Genomic DNA, 22762 nt, shown 5'->3' on the forward strand with positions numbered 1-22762 from the left:
ACTTAAAGATCAAAAAACACAATGAAGATCTGCCTTAAAGTTTGACTGAAGACTAGCTAAATAGCCCTGGCAAGACCTTAAAGGACCTTATACATGAAAGATTAAGAAATTAAGACGTTAACAATACACCATTGATTTGCCTTATGCTCTACTTTTAGAGCAGAATGGAAAATCATCTTACACTGCGCTCAAAACCAGAAGTTAAATTCACTGGCCTCCTCCAAAGTTTTCTCCCAAACCAGCAAACCAAGCAAATCCACAACTGCCACAGCAATTTTCAGGCCAATGAAGAAGTTCTGTTTTGTTACAAGACATACATAATAGCAGACCACCTAGCTCTTGACATCCTTTTATTTTGTAGCCAAGCCTCTAATGAGCTTTACTTGCACTTCATATAGCAATTGTATATTTAAAGTAAAATCATTCACTTCAGTGCTTTTACTGTAGTTCCCACCTGAAACCAGAAAGCTTTCTATGTACCTTTGAATTTCTCGGTTGGTGCGCACCAAAGTCAAGAGAAAGAGCACAAAGCATAACCAGTTGGACCAGCCACTAAGAAAAAACAGTAGCCACATCAACATAATTTCACTTTGATTAAGGGTACTATCTAACAGATTTATTAAAAGTTTTAATAAACATAATAAACTATAGCTCCAGACTTGATCTTTCTTGGAAGACACACTACAATAGAAGCCACAGCAGAGACTGCCTTGTCACAAGAAGTACAAATACTTGCTGTATAGATGGAGAAATAAAAGGACAAATCTAGTTGTCTAAAAGACAATTCACTGTACACATTTTATTTACAGTTTTGTACACTGTCTTAATATGAATGGGACCGCTTTTCTACTTGAGCCATTTTAACCAAAGCAAAATAACCTAAGTAATACAAAGTGTTAAAATACAGCATAAGATACAAAAACAGACATACTATTTCTAGTAAGGAATGTAAATTATGGTGTTACATTAAAAAAATCCACAATTATGCTTAGGAAATCACACAAACAGATCACTGATTTGACTGAAATGCATAAATTTGTAGCAAAGCTTTGATGTTACAAAAAACCCAAAAAATTACCAAAGAATGCACAAAATTAATGTTTATTCCACCTTTGTCATATTCCCAGATTCTTCACCAATGTTACATGAGCAAAAACAACTGAAATCAAAATATCACTAATGTTATCAAATAGGGAAAACAAATAAATTAATCTAGCAGCCATCAGCATAGGTTACAGCAAAGATGATGCTGTATAAAAAAATTGCTAGAAAACTGTATGCACCATACTCTTTCCAAACCAGCAAAATGTTACTGCATACAATGCAAATGTAAAACAGAATAATTTCCTGCAGGTACAGAAATGCAACTTCTTTTCTGAATACTGTGGATAAACAAATGTTTTTTTGTAATAGTAATGTTTCTACCAAGCTATTACAGAGTGGGCCAGGAAAACTTTTATGGATTTGGCAGGGGGCGGGGGGGTGAAGTGTACTGAAATTCTGATTGGTAATGGTTACTTCAGCCAAAATAGAAAAAATTGAACACAGAAGTACAAGACAAAGGCAAATGAGACTTCTCACAAATCTTAGCAACATTTAGATGGAAATCAAATTTAAATGTAGTCCACTCTGCTTTTGAAGAGGCTTTGGTTCAGCTCCCAAATCTCGATTGCTTGACGCAGTCTCCTATGAAAGAATACTCTGAAGGTGTCTTCTTAAACAACAAACCTATTTTTAGTGGTGGAGCCGCTCTTAGTAGCTGTGTCTGCATGGGACTGATAACCAATCACTATCTTTGGAGGAAGTCCTAATCTTTCCTTGTATACTCTCCTGGAAAAAAAGAAATAGAACAACAGTTTAAGCAAAGCTCTTAGGAAGGGATTAGTAACAGGACACCTACTTTTAGATCTGCTAACATCTTAAGGAAGAATAGTTTCCTATTTAGAAACAACTTCACAGGTATGAATAAAGGATGTCACACAGGATTTTTCTGGCTTGTTATATCAAAGTCAGCACACACTGCTGTATGAAAAGCAACTTAACATAAAATAGGACAAGGTCCTGCCAGAAAATAATTACTAGGCCTACATAAATGTAGAACAGGGATTCTATCGTATTCATTCGGACATTAATATCAGCAAGTTATATTCCCACAGACAGCAACAAAACAGCTATGAGGAAGCCTTGGTCCACCATTTCAGGAGCATTGAGATGGTAATCTGAACCAAATAAAACAGCAATTCCATAGAACACAGGAAGTTTTATCACCACAAGCTTCAGTTGCACAGACTAGCTGCCTTTTCTTTAACTATGTATGGAAAGCAGCCTTTTTGCCAATACATTAGTGAAGGCAAACCCCACTAGATTCACTATGGTACCAGTCATCAGCAGCTACTCAACAAGAGCTTTCAGGAATAAAATAGCTTTGACCTTGTAATGTAAGAGGAAAAAGGTAGCAGTACCACCACCCCCGCCCCACATAGACACACTGCTCTTTCTTGGTATAGGACATATGAGTGAGATGCAAACTACCAATGACCCTAGGTTGCAAGCTCTGACTAAACCATAGGACAAACCTGTTCAACTGCAGAATTAACAGAACCATATAAAGTTGTTGCCAATCTTAACCTACACTGATCATGATGTGGCAGTTCACAGGAYAGCCCAAATTTTAAAATTTAACAGTTAAATAAAAGCTTAATGTAGTTTATTTGGCAGTCATGTCAACATGACAGCATACAGTTAGTAGACTGAATATAGTCAACACAGCTTACCAAAAAGTCATTGTGTCAGTTTGACAAATCTTAGATTTTTACTGTTAGTTGACTAATGAAGTCATCTCAGATCCTCTGTTAACAGTYAATGCCATTCTAAAATGCACTATAACTTTGTCAAACCTAGGAGGCATTCTGTACTAGCAAAGGGTGTGTACTAGTTCAGCATGTCTGTTTATCACTCACCTTCCAAGTCAGAAAAAATACTGTACATCAATTAAATTGCTAGTGTAAGTAAGGCAGACCCCAATGGATTCATAACAGCCTAGCTAAGTGTGTTAGAGAGCTATCCAGTAAGTGAAGTGTTAGCAAACTACTATGCCTGACAGTTAAAAGGTTTAGCCTAAAACAGATGTGCTAAGCTGGGAAGGCAACCTATGCAAACCACTGAAAATATTCAAGTAGCCTTCAGTGACTGAACAATAAGTAATTTCAAAGCATCAGTACTACAGCATAAAGTCTTCTGGTTTTAGCGATGCTTGCTAACTAGCAGACAATAGCATTATACATTTTCCCTAGCACAGATTCATGATAACTTGAGAAGAGATGACTATTTTCTCTTACCAGAATGAAGACTAACATGCTATTACTCGTGTCAAATCCACAAAACTCAGCATAGTTATTTGGTTTGTATTTAAGCAGAGACAAGAGGGTAAAAAAAACATCTGTAGGGTTTAACACGTCACTATCCAGCTTACTTTCAAGTACAAGGCTATTCTAGTGGGCTTAATTTACAGTACCTTTCCTCCCTTACCTGTAAGCACTACCACTTCCCTTAGAATAAACTTACCAGTGCCCTACGGGTACTGAATACCTCTGCAAATTGGCAAGCTGCAGCAGAATTTACATTACTTAGAGGCTACTTACAATGCCTCATTCTGAGATGAAAAGCTTTTGCCAAGATTTGCATTCAATTTTTCATTTTTCCCCAAACTACAGATGTAGCGCACAGAAGTTACTAACATACAAAAACTACACACAAGAATGCAAACAGTTCTGTACTGAGTTGCTTGAACTCTGGATACAGCTCTGTATTCCTCTGGCTACTTTTGCTAAAAGTGTGTTTTCTTGTACCCCAAAATCTCTACGAAGACTCAGCATAGAATCTTGTATCATGTAAACTGTCTTTAAATGCATTATTACATTTCATATATTTATGCAAGACACCAATCACACTACTTACCCTATATGCGTAACAGCATCCCTGTTTTCACATTCAGTTGTCCATATTGCTATTTTATCACCCTTAGTTCTAACATTAACAACAGCACCACATACATCATCACTGTAGTCATCAAACGACTCCCCAATAAGGCACAGCAGCTACAAAGTAAAGATTGATCATTAAAAGGTAGCAGTTCAAAGTCAGAACCCAACTCCATACAGAAGGCTTCAGTGTCCAAAAGCACTTTGAGGACTATCACATTTTACTGCTTATAGCCACCTGCCATACAGCAATAATCTCCTGTTTATCAAAGTATCTTTTCAACATTTGAAATGTTACAAGTGAATGTAAACTCAGTTGCAGTAGATTTTCCTCCAATTTCTTTTGAGTTTTTCATTTTTTCCTCCTTCTGTCCTGGCAGCTGCAACCTTTAAGTGATACAGTTGATCATTTACGTAGCAACTCCCCCACCATAAAATCTAAATCTAAAAACATGTAAAAATAATATTTAATGAATTTATTCTTCTTTCTAAAGTATACTTAAAATTTAAGGTTTGTCTACCTGTGTGCTAAGTGTTTACATTCATCAGCTAGGAAGAACCTGTTAAGAACTATTGGTGCAATGTGTCAGCTACCTAAGATCTGACCTCGGTTCTGAAGTATACCAATTCAGAGATAAATTAGGTTGTAACTTAAATTAAAAGTGCTATTTAATGAAATGTTATTTCCTGTCAACACATTTAGGAAGCTTCAGAGCTCCCAAAGACACCGAAGTGAAAATCTTATCAAGAGCAGTACAAGTGGACAACTGTAATACGAGATTTTCCCCCAACAGATCTCTAACAGTAAAGTTCTAAAATGGCATTGGTGGTATACCGCAGGTATCTCAGATTAAGTTAGGTCACATCCCTGTACAATAAGCACACTGCAAAAGTAGTGCTTAAAACCTTTGACTTTAAATTTGTCTATTAATGAGTAATTTAGATTTTCAAAACTGAGAACTTCTTGTAGAAAATAAATTTATCTTGTCCATTCTGTACTAAAATCCTTCTGTACATTGAAGCATTCACTTAAAAATGGAAGCCTGTTTACTTCATTTGCATTGTACATATTAAATATGCTGCCATTATATTAATTTTTTTCAGAATCACTTTTGACATTTGGAAATTCAACACTTTCTTGCAACATTTTGAACAAAGCAGGTCTTTCAGTATCACTGACAGCTGCAAGGGCTGACTTCATCAAGGAAATACAAAATGGACAAAGCATGCTACTGAATAAATCAAGTATAATTAGACAYACTTTAAATGATACACCCAACTGCAGAATGCACACATTCACTAAGTAATGAAAACCATAAATGTTTAAGCTCAAGCCACACACAAACATTTAAAATATCATTGGTCAACATCTTTAGTACAGACAGACAAAGAGGGCTACCATGCTCAATAAAGACCAAAGGCAAGTACATCCTTAATGATCTCTACATAACAGAGGTAAGTCACTCTCAGATGAAGTTTACAGTTCAGAATGGTAAAGATTGTTAACTTATGACAAAAATTTGTTCCACGGGAGAGTGGAAACGGAAGATGCTTTTGTTTTTTACTGGCAAAAGCTGGTTACAAGGAACTGCTGGTATTAGAAGCAACAAGGTTGTTTCAGTGTGTGTATCGCAYCGGCGTTTGGGCTCTCTGCCATTACTTGCTACTGAACAAAAAGTTAAGCCTTCTAGCCTTAAGTCTATCTACATGCTTTCCAATCGATATGAAATAGCTCCAGAGAGTTAAAAGGACTCATGTAGGCCTTTAGATGAGRAGGCCAAATGAACATAGCACATGGTCTGTTTACTCATGTGCAATCACATTAGCTGGCAGTATAATGCCCATCATCCTTTCCTCAAGCAGTTACAACAGTAGAAAAACTAAAAATATCCTGGCAAGTGCTGTGGTATTTTGGATACCTCTACTCTGATACCTGAGAGTCATTTTTCCCTCTAAGAGGTAGAATACTTCTTGTCTCTTGAAGAAGCAGGGGAAAAAAAAGCAAGATCAGAGATTTGGTAAGATTGTTTCGCATTGTACTGCCTGCAACCCAGACCCCTAAAACTCAGGCCACCTCAGCATCTTCAGGCTGTCTTGAGTTGGCTCCTAGACAATACAATTCTATCCTTTTTCACAACACATTTACTGCAATCCATGTCATCTCTAGAAGCATATCTAAGATTAAAAAAATCTGTTCTAAACAGCAATGGGAAAAGTAAGAATCTCTGTAGTGTACAGAAAGACTGGACTATTACTCTGTTAGTATAAGTATAGGAAGAATAAAATCAAATCTGGAAGACTTGCTGAAATAAAACCAAATCCTGAGAACTGTTCACTTGTAAGAACAAACAGAATATAGAAGTGTGAATAAAAAAATATTAAACAGTTGAGATAAATTTGGGAGTCACATTCAAGACAAAGTATTATTTTCCAGTAGTTAGCTATGCCCAGCATGGTGCACAATAAAGGTTAATTGGTCCTGTAGAATTATCCCTATTTCTGCCCTTTCTTATATTCAATGGCATACAGCTATAGCAAACTTCACTACTGAAAAAGTTTCAAATACAGCCTGTCAGTCAGAATATATAGGACAGTTGATGCTGCCAGTAGTCCAGTTTGTAGCACACAGGAAGAACACACCATTTTAATATTAGATATATATGTAAAATTCTTAAGTTGCAACTTGTAAGGCCATAGTGCTTACTGTCTCTAGCCAGAAGCGATCAAGGTCACTTCGTCTCTGCTGTTTGTTTAGTGTAATTAGCCACCGTCCTCCTCGCTTATTTTTTTCATCTTCCCACATTGGTTCAATTCCATCCTGTAAAGCACAGTAAAAAAATTAAATTGTTTTGTATCTTTAAGGGATAATCAAAAGACAAGTGATATCTGAAGCAGCGACTTAAAAAAGTACAGTTTGAGATACCAAAATTGGCAAAACAGAATAAAAAGTGCATCTTTTCTAATGAGTTTTTATTTCTAGAAAGAGCTAAATCTCAAGCGGGAGTTTTGGCTACATAGTATTCCATAAAAAAAAAAAGCAAGAAGAGGCAAAGTTAAACACTCACTGAACATCCACTTTGTACTCTATGAAACAAGATAAAATCAGTTACATTCTTGAGACATTGTTCTAAGCTTTGGACTCAGTGCAACCTTGGCCAAGTGCTTCACTTGCACATGAAATAAGAAYGCTCCTCTTGAGGAGGTGACTTCACTGAAACAGACATCCTGGCAGTCTACCTCAATGGCCTCCTGCACAAGCAGGGTGAGACTAAGAGGTTTGTTTTGTTTTTAACTGCCAGAACCAAACCCTCCCCAAACAAACAAACAAACCCAACAAAAACCTCCACAAACACCATTTAGAAGTTGCATTCTGATTCTTGTATCAATGGTCCTGCACTAAACTTAATGGCTCTGGACATGCTGAGCCAGCAAAGAAGTCAGTTGCAACTCCCATATCCGCCAGCTATGCTGCACTTTACAGAAGAGTCACTTAAAGGCAGGTTAACCATCTAGACAGTAACTCAGATAAGAAATGTCTTAATGGTAGTTTCTTGAAGAGCTACCCTACAGAACTTCAGCCAAAAGCTAATTAAGTGCTTAGTAACATGCAGGACAGAAGTAGTGTCAGTTTGCTTTCTCAAATTTAAAATCCTCATGGGCAGCTGCAGAGCTCAAACTACTTCATCACCTTTAGAGGAACTCTTATGAGGTCAAGATTGAAGGACAACAGCAAGAGACATCTCAGAAGCCTGCAGCAGTTGCCACTTCTATACCTGCTCCATGCATTTATATAATTAAATTCTTGCTGATTGACAATAAATCAATGGCAGAAAACATACAAGTACTCAAAGAGGAATTTGGAATTCAGACAAAAACATTTTAAAATAAACATTTAAAAATAACCATGACCCATAAATATCTTAACCTCTGAAGGACCTACGGCTTCTTAAGGTTTTAGTATTACAACTCCTCATGCTCCTAAAATATTATCTTTCCAAAGCCAAGCATCACAGAGCCTCCTCATTGCCTAAAGCTGCTGGGGTTTACAAAGTATGTATGCAGCCTACTGAGGAGTCCCAGCCACTGGCTATGTTTTAGAAGCAAAGGAGGAAGCAGGCATAGGTACTTAAAGGGATTATTCAAGTATCTGAATCCAAACAGAACCTGTATGTTAGAAGCACTTGGGAGAGGTTTGGATTTAACTTAGGGCTCCAGATAGGCTCTCCACTCCAGACAAGAGGCAGGATTTTGCTTATAATTTCTCCTTAACATTTCCCATTAGCCAGCTTGAATGCTAAACTACCTTCCTCAGTGTGCTTAAAGTGTCAGTCTTGGGTACAGTTTATTTCATGCATAAGGAACCACAGCACTTAACTGAGGTTGTAAAATCAATTATAGGAGTTTTGTCCACCTGGTTAGTATTGTTCCTAACAAACAATACTGAGACCCTTGAAGTCTCCCAARGAGCTTCCAAGACATTTTAATTCCTTTCATGTCACACCAAGYGACAGAGCTGGAAAATCTTTCCTATTATAAAAAATTGAGACTTGAGACATTTGTACAAACATCTCAAAGCTAAAATGAAGACAAACATAGCATCAGGTAACACACTTTACAGACAGTGTGTTTTTAAAGCAAGTACTTGTATTTTCAGAACTAGTGACTAATAGCCTGATTTTCAGAGGGCTTGTGCTTGAGACTTTCTAAAAATTTAAGGCTTTCAGGACATTTACAACTGCGCTCCTAAACATCTGAAGCAAAATATTTGGACAGTGTCTTGCTTAGCCAGGAAACCATCCATCAACACCCCAAACTAAAGAAAAAAGGTTAGGAAGCATACCTTAAAGAGCGAGTAGTCACAACCAGGCATTAAATTACTAGAGAGCTGGATATGGTTGTATAAACTATTGGAGGAAAAAAGCAGGATTAAAAACTAAGTATTATTTTAAGGTACAAACTTCTTTAAAAATTTAAGATATATGACCAAATACAAAAATTAAACAGCATTAAAGTTATTTTAGAAGCAACCCTATTACATATGTATTTTTCAGCAGYACAAAAGCATTACTTTAATATCTTTTAGGTTTAAAGAAGCAGAACAGAAACTAGCTTTGAAAACATGCTGGGTTCCTATACTACAGTATATTCCAGAAGTCTCACTGCTTCTTTTAAACCTTGTTCTGAATAAGAGTCACTAGAAGCACATCTCAAACTTTCATGGCAGCAAATAAAGTTGTGAGAGTGTGTGCACATGTTCTATATACATATGTATATACACATACACACATGAATAAGGATAATGGTTTCTATTTCTAAGGCTAGCTTTCTGCAAAGAGATTTTAAGAGGAATATTCAACTTGATGATTTAATATAATATTCAAAGGTTGAAGGCTGTAGGCCTCCTATTTAAAATTGAAATATGGACTCAAAAGGCAAGAACAGAAAACTGAAAGAACAAAGTGTAAAATATATGCTGTGTCCAGAATTAAACTCACTACTAGGCAATTTAGAGCAAAAAGTCAAAGGAGTGAGTAGTGTCCTTCTGTGGCATAGTCCAACTAGGACTAGCTCCAACATAGGAACCTATTCTAACAACCAGAAATCAGGCACAGGAACTAGAAAGTAAGTTAGAGATTTACCAACTTCACTCACTCCTTTAAGTCCACCTTAATTTTAGTAGTTTTTCCTCTATAACATATCTATTTTCCACTTTGACCACAACAGATGTATAACTTCTCAATTGGTTGTGATTGATTTAATACCTTGACTAAAGACATCTAGGTTAAGCACTTAATTTAATTATCCAGTCAGGTCCTGGTTATATGAACTCAGACTTATCCTTAACCAGCTCTAAYAACAAGCTTCAAGCAATTTAGTCTCTCATCAAATACCTCCAGGCTGCGAAGTACTGTTCATTGTCACCCCCGCAGTAGGAATACAGAAGCTGGTTAAAAGAACAGAACCCTGTTCCCCTCCAGTGACTGCACAGGCAAAACACTTGTCCAACATCTTTGGCAACTCTTTCTTCTCTTTTGGTACTAATAGGGCTGATAGCTCTCATTTTCTCCACACTTGGAGAGACCATCCCTAATCTAGTGCTCAGATCCAAAAGGTGGTATGCAACAAAAACCTTTACAACCCTACCACTCAATGCAGCATGTTACACTAAGAAAGGYAAAGTATATAATGCATTTTTCCATCCTCAATCTCATGCCACTTGCATAGCACATTTTCTCCATATATCCATCATCATGGCAGGCAAAATCTTCCAAGTGAGTCATCTGAATTCAACTAAAGCAAGTCTTTGGAAGGCACAGGCCTCCCTTTAAGGCTTTGTTCTTCCTGTTTGAGCCCATCCAATAGCTTTTGCAGACCTTCAATTCAGAAYGAAGGCAGTTTCTTCTGTAATCTCTAACAAAGTTCTTTCAAGGATGCTTTTGTTAATCTTCATCAGTCTCCTAAGTACTATGCTGCAGATTCAGGCATTCTCGCATATGTGAAGTGAGCCAGCTGCCTGAGACAATTTAACCAAGTAGAGAAATTTGGGGCCCAGGAAGTGACTATCAATTGCTCTAAGCATTTGCAAGTTCACATTAGTATCAGATAGCTACTACATGAATACAACTTTCTACATCTGTGTCGTGTATGTATAATTATAAGCAGTGTTAACAGCAAAATGTGTTTTAAACTATGAAGGATCCTGTTGCATTTAATTCAAAGGTTGCATATTCTATGAGACTACGAAGAATAGGGTAGACCTCACCTTCAACTTTGTAAACAAATTTCAGATTACAAGCTTGAAAGTTGCAGTTAATGGAGTACCTTCTTTACGTTTTCCGACTTTGGCAGAGACTTCACCAATATGCACCAGGATTATTATGCAGATTAAAAACATTTACTTACGCCCAAAAATCTTCAACAGTATCAAACTTTGAGATCAGACGAAGATTTGCTTGCCAAGTTTTGCTCTTGTCATTTTTAAAAAACCAGAGTGCCCATCTAAAGAAAACAATGTAGAATAATAGCATATGAAAGTTATATTAAAAATCCTTTATTAGAAATTTATACCCAAACTAATTGTAAACTCAATAGATTATTAGCATGAAAGCCTGTTTTCAGACTGTGAGAAATTCAGTTCTCAAATCCAATTCAACAAATCAATACTTGTGTTCTAGTTAAAAGAATTGTGGGAAACTTGATCAATCCATTTAGATAAATATTTAAAATACTTCTAGAAGATCAAYTCCAAGGCTCCAAAACCCTAAGCCTCAGACATTTCTACTTGTTGCCACTTGTAAGCTGCTATCTCATACCCCAGATGATACTGATTATAGTCTAAAATAATGCCAACTATTCAAATTGGGAGCACAGCTAGCTTTCCAGTAATTTCTTTGTAAAGGTTACAAAAGCTAATTACCTCAGGTAAGTTCAAAACGTATACAATACCACGAAGCTTTCCCAAGAATTCATGTAGTAGAGCATAAGTTTAAAAAGGGAAGCTGCTTTAACCTTACAAATGGCAGTCTTTGTAAGAACACCAACTTTTTAACTCTATTTCAAGTTTTTAAATCTGTATACATGAAGGCCAGACTAAGAGAGAGTTTCTCACACAGTTCTCAACACTATCTCCACTAAACAAATTTCAAAATAGGGCATAAACGGAACCATTACATACACTTGGAACAAACAGGGAGATGCTCTTTGTGGATCTAAAGAACATTGCTTAAAATGTTGGAATGAGATATCTGATGAAGCATTTAACCAAACAAGCTTTATTTCTCATTTTGACAGTTTCAGTAGTGCTGAGATCCCATAAATTAGAACCAGAGTTGACTTTTCTTCTCTCACAAGAGAGTATTTAAGAAGTTGCCAAGTCGCCATTGTTTTGAGACCTTTCCTGACATTTCAAACCTAGTTTTAAAAGTTTACTATTTTCCAGTATTAGTCCCACTACAACTCATAAGGGAGCATCAGTAACAATTTAATCAAAATGCTTACAAGAAAAAGAGGAAGGGAAAAAGTAGAGGGAGACAAGGGGAGAATGGAACGTACACAGCATAGCATTACTGTGGTACAGCACTACCATGCACTTGGTTCTTGACTCTCGCCCCAAGAACTTGAAGAATAAAGGACTATTTGATGAAAGGTGCCCACTTTGGGGCAGTATTTACCAACATAAGTGCTGACCATTCCAGTGCTTTTCAGCTTACTGCAGTTTGGAGAAAGCGACTTTTTAGACACCCTATTTGAAGTATTTGCATTCTGCTGAGTGGCTTTTATGCACCTTTAAAGGAATTCAACTTGGAAGCTTAAAAATCTCTATGGCAGAAAGTTAGTCGAGTCAAGGTTTTCAAGTACAAAGCTTCTTGGTAAAATTCTTAGTAAGAGGGCTTGTTTTTTCTACAGCTTTTCATAGCTATAAATTTTTGCCCCATGCTTCAGGAAAAAGTTTACTTTTTTAATGACCCACTGATACAAATATGTGCTTTAATATGTTGGGGTGTTTCTTCTGCTGTACTTCCTATGGGCAATGACAACTATTACTGTACATACCAACCATTCAGATCACCCACATCTAACAGCTCTTTAGCTGAAGGATATGGCTTCTACCATAATAGTTGCAAAACCAAATAGGAGGAAAAAAAGTGTCAGATATAAAGGACTAAGACTTGTTTGAGCAGAAATAATGAGGAGGGCCTTTACCTCTGGCACCTTAATAGATTGAATGAGGTAGAACAGAAGGTTTTTTTTAGTTCTGCTTGGCAGCAGCTTCCTCTCAGGTATCAATTCTTCTGAAGTACATCAGACAACAYGAGCTCTACTTGCCTCCAAACAAAAAGGAGGACTGCTCTTTTCCGTTACCTGGCTGCAGAATTTGCCTTGTGAAAATTTGCAAGAGATTTCAACTTCTATAACACTATTTGAACAGGCTCTAAATTACAACATGATCAGATTCTATTTCCTCTGCAACTTCATTCATGGTAAAAATCTCAAAGTCACCATTGAGAGACCACAAAATACTGCAAGAAAAGGTAAACAAGGTAAAAAAGCATCTGTAAAGCCATAGGCATACTTGATTCCTTGGCAAAATTACCATCATACTTCCATACTATTTACCTGTTTTGTAGTGGATGCTTAATATACTGTTCAGGGCTGGCAACCTCCTGACTAGGTGCTGGCTCGGTTTTCTCCTCTTCTGAAGGCTGAGGGTTGGGAGTGGTTTCCTGTTTGAGGAAAAAAGTTACTAATTCGTTCCTTCTCAATTTTATTAAAGTAACTTAGTTCTTTGAAGTAACTTTAAGGCTGAAACTAAGAGTTCTTCTAATTCATTTGGGATTATGGGGCTGAATCACCTCACAGAAGCACAATATTTGCATCCCTTTATTCATCAGCATCCTAACAGGTCTTTGATACTAACTGCAGGAATTCATATTGTACTGTTCATTGATTTACTTCCTGTGTCATTGTTTCCAGCATGTTTTACTTAACATTCATCTTGTTTTGAAACACAGTTCTGAGAGGTGTTTCAGGGATACACTATATGCTGTGTTATTTATAATATGCATCCCTATAAATTAATTCCCAAAACAGTAATCATTTCAGAAGAGAAATAAGAATTATTTTGACCCACTTCTGACAAAGCATAATTGAAAACAAATATACAGCCCATGTTTATTCAGAAGACTAATGTGTTACTACAAATCTGAGGCATGACTAGAACTCTCAGGTCTAAAGTCAGCTGCTATTGGCAGCTAAAAAACAAACAGATTTCAAACTGAATTAAACTTTAATAATACATATAGTTTACTGTAGATTAGACTGATTCCAAGTATCACTTTTCAAATCACTAGAGAGTGCTAGAGACATCAAATATACTTTAACACAAAGTGACATAATATATTCCCATTGCATGTGAACCCYTCAAGCTTGTCATTCAGCTCTAAAAGCCACTGTGTCAGGTTTGAAATTCTAATGCCATTCCTTCAAACCAGGGAACACAAAGCTTTATTGTGTGCCAAATGTTCCCTCTAGTTACCACCATCTCTCCCTAATTTGCAATCCTTGCTAGAATATTGCAGAGACAAGGAATGAAGACTATAGCTCTTTCCCTAYAGTTAACACAAAAAAGTCTTTCTGTGCAGCTGACTCCGCACAAAACCAGCACTTCAGTAATACAAACAAGTACTAACTACAGCAGACCCAAATACTCTAGACATCCCTAAAGGCAGCAATACAAAAATAGTACTCAAAACCGAGTTTAGATTTTGTGGTCTTAATAAAGCAATGTAAAAGTGGACTACGTTATGCTAAGTCATGTAATTAATAGAACAGTTTACTCAAATCTCCCAGGTTACTTAGTTTATCAGCACCTAAGTGGCTGAAGAGTGGAATGGATCTGAAGTGATAACAAACACTTCTTAGCCTTCACAATGCCAGCTGGCCATCTTTTCTGGTAACACCTAGAAATCTGACTCAATAGGGATTTTCCTTTTATAATCAATATATTTAATTAAACATTATATTGTATTTTACTTGAGAAGTTACACCTTTACGCTCAAAAATAATCACATATGCTTTAGTTTAACRGTTCACCTGGCAAAGTTCTCAGTCCAAAAGCTAAAAATACTACATACATCAAATTGAAAAGTGCTTTCACATGCTTCCATGTTCACAGAGAAAAGACTGAAACAAGAAGGCTTAACAGCAGCAGTGACAATTAGGACTCTGCTTTGATTCAAGCATAATTCAACGGGCAGGTAGTACAATTTCYTCCTGTTTTTCTTAAGAAAACTAAGCACTTTAAGAGTCCAGTAAGAAACATCACTGACAAAACCACAGTAGTTGGCAGTGTTTAAGAATCTGTCAAATCTTGTTCAGTGCAACACCACTAAAAACCAAACAGTTCTGGAAAAAACTTAAACAGAATACCTGTAAATGCTTCAAGTTCTATCTAGAATAAAATCTCTAGTGTTAGCCCCATCTATTTTTAATTTAATGCAATCACAAATACACTTAAAAGAATCCCACAGAACAAACTAAGATGGTCAGTGCACAAAGGCTGTCAAATACACCAAAAACACATTTCAACACTTCCTCCTCCAATTTATAGTATTCTGCATTACCTGACAGAATGGCCAAAAAATTCACATAATGACAATTCAAGTGTTGCTCCTCAAGGACTTCTTGTAATAAGACAATTTAAAGAAACATTTCATTTGCAAGTACAAAAAGCAGAAAGATGTGGTCAATATTTTGAAAACAAAAAAAAAAATCAAGCACTAGATGTTGTGCTAATGTCTGCTTTTATTCACAATACTCTGCAGTTGTGACATTTAGTATTTACAATTGATTTACAAAGACTATTACACTAAAGATTTTTGACAACAGATAGACTCTTGAATGCAGAGTATCACAATCTGGAAAATTCTTACAAGAAGTAATTCTATTGAGCATCTCATTCATATCTGCTCAGCAAATAGCTTTCAATATTCAAAGAGCTAATCCTAAAGTCTTCCTGGTTACACTCTTTCAGTTTAGATTGTCATGGTACTTCTGAAAGAACCAGTGCAAAGCTACTAAGCAAATGCAGGGCTAATAAATGCATGCAATTTCATTAATGCATGCAAAATCTTTAATACAAGACAACATTAGAAAGGATTAAGGTAACACCTGCATACAACAGCTAGAAACATGCAATGAGCCTCAGTACCGGCCCAGTGTACCAATAGTTACCATTCATAAGCAATTGGTATTCAAAGACCTTACCTGGACAAACAGAACACATTTGACTCTGCACAAATGTTTTAATTAAGCCACCACAGTAACAAGCAGCTTATATTTTGAAAGCTATACAGCAGTAATGAAACTCAGCTTAACCATCATTTCAAGCGGTTGTCCAAAATAGCATATGACAACTCACTTTCAAGGTCTAGCTAACTACCATCTTGACAAAGGATGAAGCAACTCCCCTCAAAAACTACTCCAGTAGCAAGAGATTTTTCACCAAAGGGCTGGCCATCAAGGATAAGCTCAGCTGTACAGGCTATAACAAATTTGGAAAAAGGTCTAAAGTTGAAAGCAGAGCTTTCTACCACAAAACCATTTTCTAGTTGTTCTCAAATACAAGTTTAAAGCAGTTTGTTCACTACCTTTTATTTCCCACCGCCATCATGGAAAACAGAAAAAGGACGAGTACTTGTAGGGTAAGACCATTTTCTTTTTTAGCTGGTTAATCATACTGGCTCCCATTTCTTTTTATCACACACTCTTCTCACTGTTCTAACCATCAAGCCAAAGTATTTACATAGTAAAGCATTTCTCATCATTAGTCAAACACAAAGCGTGTAAGTTCACTAATTGGCATTCAAAGTCCATTTCTGATGTCCAACTGCTGAAATCCTACAACAAACTGCAAGTATGCAGCAAGCAGGTTTTAAAAGTTTCTATAAACATCACATCAATTTTTTAAGTTATATTGTACACATTTTACCAATTCATGCCTTGAAATCTTCCAATTGCTATACTAACTTACTAGTCAGACTGTCTCCAGCAGCAGTTTACAGACTGCCAGATTTGAAGTCTCTCGCAACACTTTAGTACTTAGTATAATTAATGTATTCTTTAACCTAAAATTGACTTTGAGCCTACTATTAAACTAAACCATCACTATGCTTGCTGCTTTTAAATAGATATAATAAAACAGGGTAGTATTACCAGCTAAACTGGAAGGCTTCATACGGCCAGTCCTACTCCTCATACACAATACAGCAGGTAATTAAAAGTGACATTTATTCACTACCCACATACTTTTTGATGTAGGAATCAACTTGCAGAAGTCTATGAAACATTTGCCTACTCAGCATTTAATGACTGTGTGTATTTGCACGTTACCTGGATTCTGACACTTGGGGATTTAATTGGTGTCATTATTCTTTCTCCCCAGCACATTATGACCAACATATCAAAGGAAGGTGTGCATGTCACCAAGACAGGAAGTAAACAGCACCTACAGTAAAAACTGCTTAATCAGGTTTGACTATTTGTGAGCACAGCTAGCTTGACTAGGTTCCTCTGAGCATCCTTTCAGATGCTGCCCATACCACATTCATGTCATTTAATAGCCTAGAGAAGACGTTTAAGAAGCCCAGTTGAGAGGAATAGTAACATTTAGGTCCCAAAAGGACATAACTTATCACTATTATACATTCTGGACAAAAAGGTATAAAATCCACTGGTGAAAGAAGCTTTCAAAGTTTTCTTGAATTAAGCCAAAATAAGCTAATCTGACAGCTTCTACCTTCTTGTTTAGGGTTTCCAACAGAATGAGAAAAATGCATTTTTCAGCTATCACATGTCTAGGGACAAAAAGAATGTCATTTATATCCTGGTGCTTGTGCTTCTTGCAGATAACTATTACTACAACTAGAATAACAACTCACGAAGTACAAAAATCAAGAGCTCTTTATCGAATAAAGTGTTCTGGACAAAAAAGGGACTTAAATACACCCACGAGCAAATGTTACGTGCTATAATAAAACAGAAAGCAAATKATATATTCCTTCGGTTGGCAGGGATTCAAGAACTGATATGCAAGTTTGAGTAGTGAACAAATATACAGAGGTAAAAATCATATAAAGTATGCATTTTACTGACTGATGTACCAATGGCCACCTGTCACAAATTATCCAGYGTTACACAGGTTTCTAGACAGCAGGATGGAGAAAGATTTTCTAGTAGTGCTACAAAAAGGCCTATTAGGGAGCAACTATCCGAACTGCATATGTACTACTTAAAACACCACAGATCTTTAGAAAGGCATTTACTATTAGAACACAAACATAGGACATTATTTCAACTGAGTGACATCCCACAAAGTTAGAACAGAGGTGCAACACATGTACAGGAGGACAGTTCTCAAAACAAGAGACTGAACGAGAACAGTCACACACTTCCTCCAATTTTTTTTTGGGGGGGGGGGGGGGGGGGGAAGTGCATAGGATGGGGCAGCATGCTGGTTTGTTTTCATGACAGTTACCTTGGCTTCTAAAGAACCAAAGAATATTTACATCCTTTTTGATTTCTGAAACAATGGTTACACACACTTAAAACTAGTAGATTTTCAAGATTTAAGTCACAACCTTATGACYAGAATTAGCAAAAAAGTTACAAGGCGTATCAAAACACTTTAATAGCCTTYTTCTTCCTAGCTGTGTAAGCAGGCTGCCCTCAGGCTCACAAAAGTKCCGTCATCTGCACTGTGCTGCTGCCTTTAATACTGGAACATGAAATCTACACAGAGGTTAAGACAAGCTTCAAATTTAACATTCTGTGAGTTCTAAGATATTCAGACAAGAGAACAAAGACTTCCAAAGAACTGTTGAGAACCAGGGCAGTTCAGATGACTCAAGGGACACAAAGCATCCAATACTTAATTCCCCCACCCCCCCCGCTTCTACACAACAGGTATAAAAGCACCATTAATTATTGCAAGTCTGAAATACTTTGAGCTGCTCTTCCAACTAAGCACAGTATTTTATTTCCTCAGCTGAAAATTTAAGACACTTCCAGTCTTCAGAAGTTAGTTTAAAACAAAAATTTAATGAATACATGTTCAAGATTTCAGGCTTCAATCACAAAAAATTAAAGTATTGGACATACCAGYGGTATAATTACTGAAAAGCATGCAACATATATACATTATTCAGATGCACTGAACATGAGAAAGCCTGAAGAGTGCTATTTAAAAGACTATCAAACAACTGTTCTCCACATTTAGAGAAAACATTACACAGTTGCAGTTTTTCTGCCTTACGTCCGCTGTATAAAAAAAATCAAGGACAACTGTCATTTTTAAGCAGTTAAAAATGCTTATATTACATAGGACACTCAAATCTGTAGACAACATGAAATTCCACACACTTAGTACCTTAACAATAAGATATTTTTAAAAGGACTAGGTTCTAGGACTTTTTTTAACTTATAGTCACTCATTTCTTAGTCTCTTCAAACTTGTTTAACCTTCACTTCAGAATATCATTTAAAAAAGACAGACAGGTTTTGTCTGACTGAAGAAGAGTCACTTGAATTCACTTTTAAATCCTGTATCTTCCCTTCACATTGTAAGCTCTCTACAGAGATCCTTCATTTGTTTCTTTCCTCTGTTGCCTTAAAGTCCATATTGATCATTATGAAGCTGCCAAGAGGGTCACATTTTCTCATCTAAATTTCCAGTGTACCACAGCACCTGTAGCTCATAYCATTAAACTCAGTACAACCCAGTCTCATATGTTATTTTTATGAATTAGCTTGATATAAGCCTTGGATTTTTTACATGCTACGTGAAGTGTGTTTTCTTAAAATCCTCCTTAAAAAACGTTTATCTCACATAACAGGCCTACACATATCTCCTCAAAAAAGAAACATTGAGATGTCCAACATCATCCTCCTCTTAAAATTTTAGAGGTTCTCTATCAAGTCAGAAAGGTAATCTACAATTAGAAAGGCAGCTTACAATAGAAGCTCTCAATTATTAAACAGCTTTTGCGATACATTTATATCCTACTTTTCAGGAAAATGCAATGAGCAAGCAACCAAGTTCACCATACCACACATGAATACTGATAGTGATTTCAACCAAAGCAGGTCACTAACAACATTATGGCAGAAATACCTAGTAACAAGATTAAGTCTAAGGCTGAGCCTGGCCTGCACTTAATTCACATGCAAACCATCTGTTACTAATACAAAAGAAAAACCTTTCAGTGTACCTTTAATTTTAGGAGCTATTTTGAATAAACTTCCCAAAATTTTGAGGCTATATACCACTGCCTGTAATGTGTACTAACTTCTAGAAATGACAATTTCATTTAAAGAAGGACMCATTTAGTTCTAAATCCTACCTATCCACAATAAGCTGGGTAAACAAGTGTTTTTCAAATTATACATTAAACACAAGTGAAGAGTTTCACCTGCATATCTTACCTTTAGAACATGGAGTTGAATTCACAAAACTGTATTTGTGTAAATAAAGATAACTGCCATGAAGCATAAAAATTAAAGAACCACAATGCCCACTTCCCAGTTGAGGGATGAGGGATGAGATGCTCACATAGAATTTACTTTCATGCACTTCCTAGTTATGGTCTTTGCTTAGCTAAATTTTAAAGTCACCTTTGGTAAACTACTGTTTACTAAAGCATTACTATTGGTTTTGTTATTGCCTTTGTGGACTTTTGTACACTGTTATCTGATAACATTTTATCCTCAAAGGCTCCAAAAGTGACCACACACATCTCTGAAATATAGGACATGCTCCTGCATATTCTGGCAAATTCAGATAGAACAGTTTTATAAGAGKTGCTATCTGGATAGCAAAAGATAAACTGACAGTTTTAATCTTTCAGTTTTGCAGAGGCTTAAGCTTTTTCCTGAAGTGGAGATGTGAATTACAGCAGAACAGGTTTATCTTTACTTACAGCAAGCTTGCATTTCTTAGCAACTTCCACAGAACTCTTTAGAGTACCCCAACCTGAAGTCTCAACATTCCTAACTAGTTCCAAGAATACTTTTCCACCATCTCAACATTTAAAACATGTATATTACATTTGAGAATAAGAAGGTATTAGAAAAAAATCATTGATTTCAGTAGTATTCCACTGGGGGGGGGGGGGAACAGGGGGAACATTCATTAGTGTTTTGCATTGCCTAAGATACATTTTTCAAACTAGGTAAGCAACATCATAAGTTATCTACCACTTGCCATAGAGGGCAAAAGGGGGTATCTGACATTTCCCCCTTTAAGTATGAGAACCAGTGAAGCAAGGCTACTTTTCAGTTACATAAAATACTTATTGCAAAGTAACTCCTACCACAAGATGTTTACTAAAGTGACACATCTCTTCAAACCTAGGTCCAGATTTTGAAAGTGAGCAATAGAAAGGCTTCCATATGATCAAGAAGTAATCCAACCCCTAATCCCACATACAACTAAACTACTCAATTTCAAAGCCACACATGCAACTAAACTACTCAATTCCAAGTCATGCATTATTTTTACAACATTGACCATCTATGATTTCAGCCACTACATAAAGCTTAGGTAGAAGTGTGAGCCACCTAAGAGAGTAAAAAACATAAAACAGGTATTATTTAAATGCATTTGAAAATAACCAAGCACAGCTGATACTTGCTTCATGCTTAATCTATGGCACAGCAGTCAACACCAGTGTTCCTTAAATTGTCTTAAGTGTTGCCTTGTCTTCTACTTTTACTGGGTCAGCACAACTGCGTCACTCCAAGATTTGGGAACTAATCCTGCTGGAAAATGGTGTGGCAAAATAAATTGGTTACTTTTGTCTAAATTAGGCCCCAGATCTAGTTCAACATGCAACCACACAAACATGCAAAAACAGTGGAGAGAACAGTGTGGGACAGGCTTATGCCAGCACTGAAGCCAAGTGAGCCACAGAACCATGCCTTTAGCGTTGCTTCAATTTCCAGTGGCTATAAGTATTACAAGTAATTTATCACAACACCTGCCAAGCCCCATGCCGATCACAAAACACAYAAGACATGAAGCTCTCATCTTCAGAAACATGGCTTAAGCTTTGAAAGATCATCAGAAGTGAAAATAAGTGTTTGAGACTGTGGCTGAAGAACATGGGAAAGCTGCTGCTGGTGCTCCAGCTCACTGTCTAACAATCGATGTTCTTCTGTTTCAGAACCACTAGTCAAGGAATTTATAACTGCTGACTAATTTTGGTCTTTCTTGTAAGTAAACAGGTATTTTTTTGTTCAGGGAATAAAACTGTAAGATGATCAGCATCCCTTAAGACCATCCCCCTGGTCAACTAAGATGTCTGTATTTAAAAACGGTGAGCTGATTTTTGTAGTTAAATGTTTTCTATCTAAAGACTATCAAGCCTCTCCAAAGTATGCACTAGCTATTTAGTGACTGTAGGTCAGAAGCAGCAAGAAGTTATCCATCCTTAAATTTCTCATTTTCTCCAAACACTAGTACAAGGTCTTCCACTGCCCATTCTCCATGATACACGAATGTGTACAATTAGATTGACAATTATCAGACCATCTCCAGCTCTGCTTCCATTCTTTAGGGAAGTGCAGGTTGGGAAAATAATTATGAAACACTGTGCAGTTTCATAAACACAACTTAATACACAGAGAGAGAAGAAAATGTTTAATTAAACATTTTACAGAAATGATCCTACATAAAGTTTTAATAAAAATATGATTTTGATCCAGAAAGGCAATATCAGTCAGAAAAAGCCAATAGTGTTTGTATCACATCTTGAATCTCAGCAGCCACACCGTTTTTCTTATTTCAATTGCCTAAATCTAAAGTAACATATCTACTAWGTTAGAGAGATACTCACCCCTCCCCAGGTTAGCGACTGCGTATTGCCTAAGCCTGAGGCATTTTCACCGCAAGCTTTGAAATACTGCAGCCGCCGTGAAACTGAGCTTTTACTACTCCTAGATTGCCATGGGGGTGCGCGCACGCATCCTGGCGAGGGACGAACTGAAGTGACAGGAAAAGTCCTAACTCGCCGGCGCCTTGCGGCAGCGAGCAACATGGCCACCCCCACCCCGCCACATGAGCCGAGCGCGGCCCAGAGCCGCCCGCCAGGCGGCCGGGCCGGCTCCGCGGCGCCGTCCGCCGCCGCCGCCTCCCGGGCTGCTGCTGCTGTTCCTCCTCCTCCTCACCTTACCTTCCGGGCCCCCGGGAGGGCGGCAAGGTCACAGGCGGCGGGGAGCCGCGGGGC

The 22762-nt window shown here is 37.1% G+C and overlaps 1 protein-coding gene across 1 annotated transcript; it reads right to left on the reverse strand.

The window, feature by feature from the left end:
- Nucleotides 1-769: 769 nt before the first annotated feature.
- Nucleotides 770-22573, reverse strand: EIF4E (eukaryotic translation initiation factor 4E). The gene is made up of 7 exons (XM_026078388.1): nt 22373-22573; nt 13098-13204; nt 10884-10979; nt 8821-8884; nt 6685-6798; nt 3958-4097; nt 770-1830 (listed from the first exon to the last, which is right to left on the reverse strand). Exons 1-7 carry the CDS (start codon nt 22571-22573, stop codon nt 1716-1718), a joined length of 837 nt encoding a protein of 278 aa, XP_025934173.1. The 3' UTR covers nt 770-1715.
- Between the last annotated feature and the right edge of the window lie 189 nt (nt 22574-22762).

This window comes from Apteryx rowi, unplaced genomic scaffold (genome assembly GCF_003343035.1).
Source record: "Apteryx rowi isolate R43461 unplaced genomic scaffold, aptRow1 scaffold_48, whole genome shotgun sequence".
Classification (NCBI taxonomy): domain Eukaryota; kingdom Metazoa; phylum Chordata; class Aves; order Apterygiformes; family Apterygidae; genus Apteryx; species Apteryx rowi.

What these genes read in the sequence shown, in the direction of transcription:
- EIF4E (XM_026078388.1), bottom strand. Translation starts at nt 22,573, where the DNA reads ATGTTGCTCGCTGCCGCAAGGCGCCGGCGAGTTAGGACTTTTCCTGTC. An exon ending in GTGACTACTCGCTCTTTAAG is followed by an intron (nt 6,799 to 8,820) that starts GTATGCTTCCTA and finishes TGTGCTTTACAG; the next exon opens with GATGGAATTGAACCAATGTG. An exon ending in GATGCTGTTACGCATATAGG is followed by an intron (nt 1,831 to 3,957) that starts GTAAGTAGTGTG and finishes CTTTTTTTCCAG; the next exon opens with GAGAGTATACAAGGAAAGAT.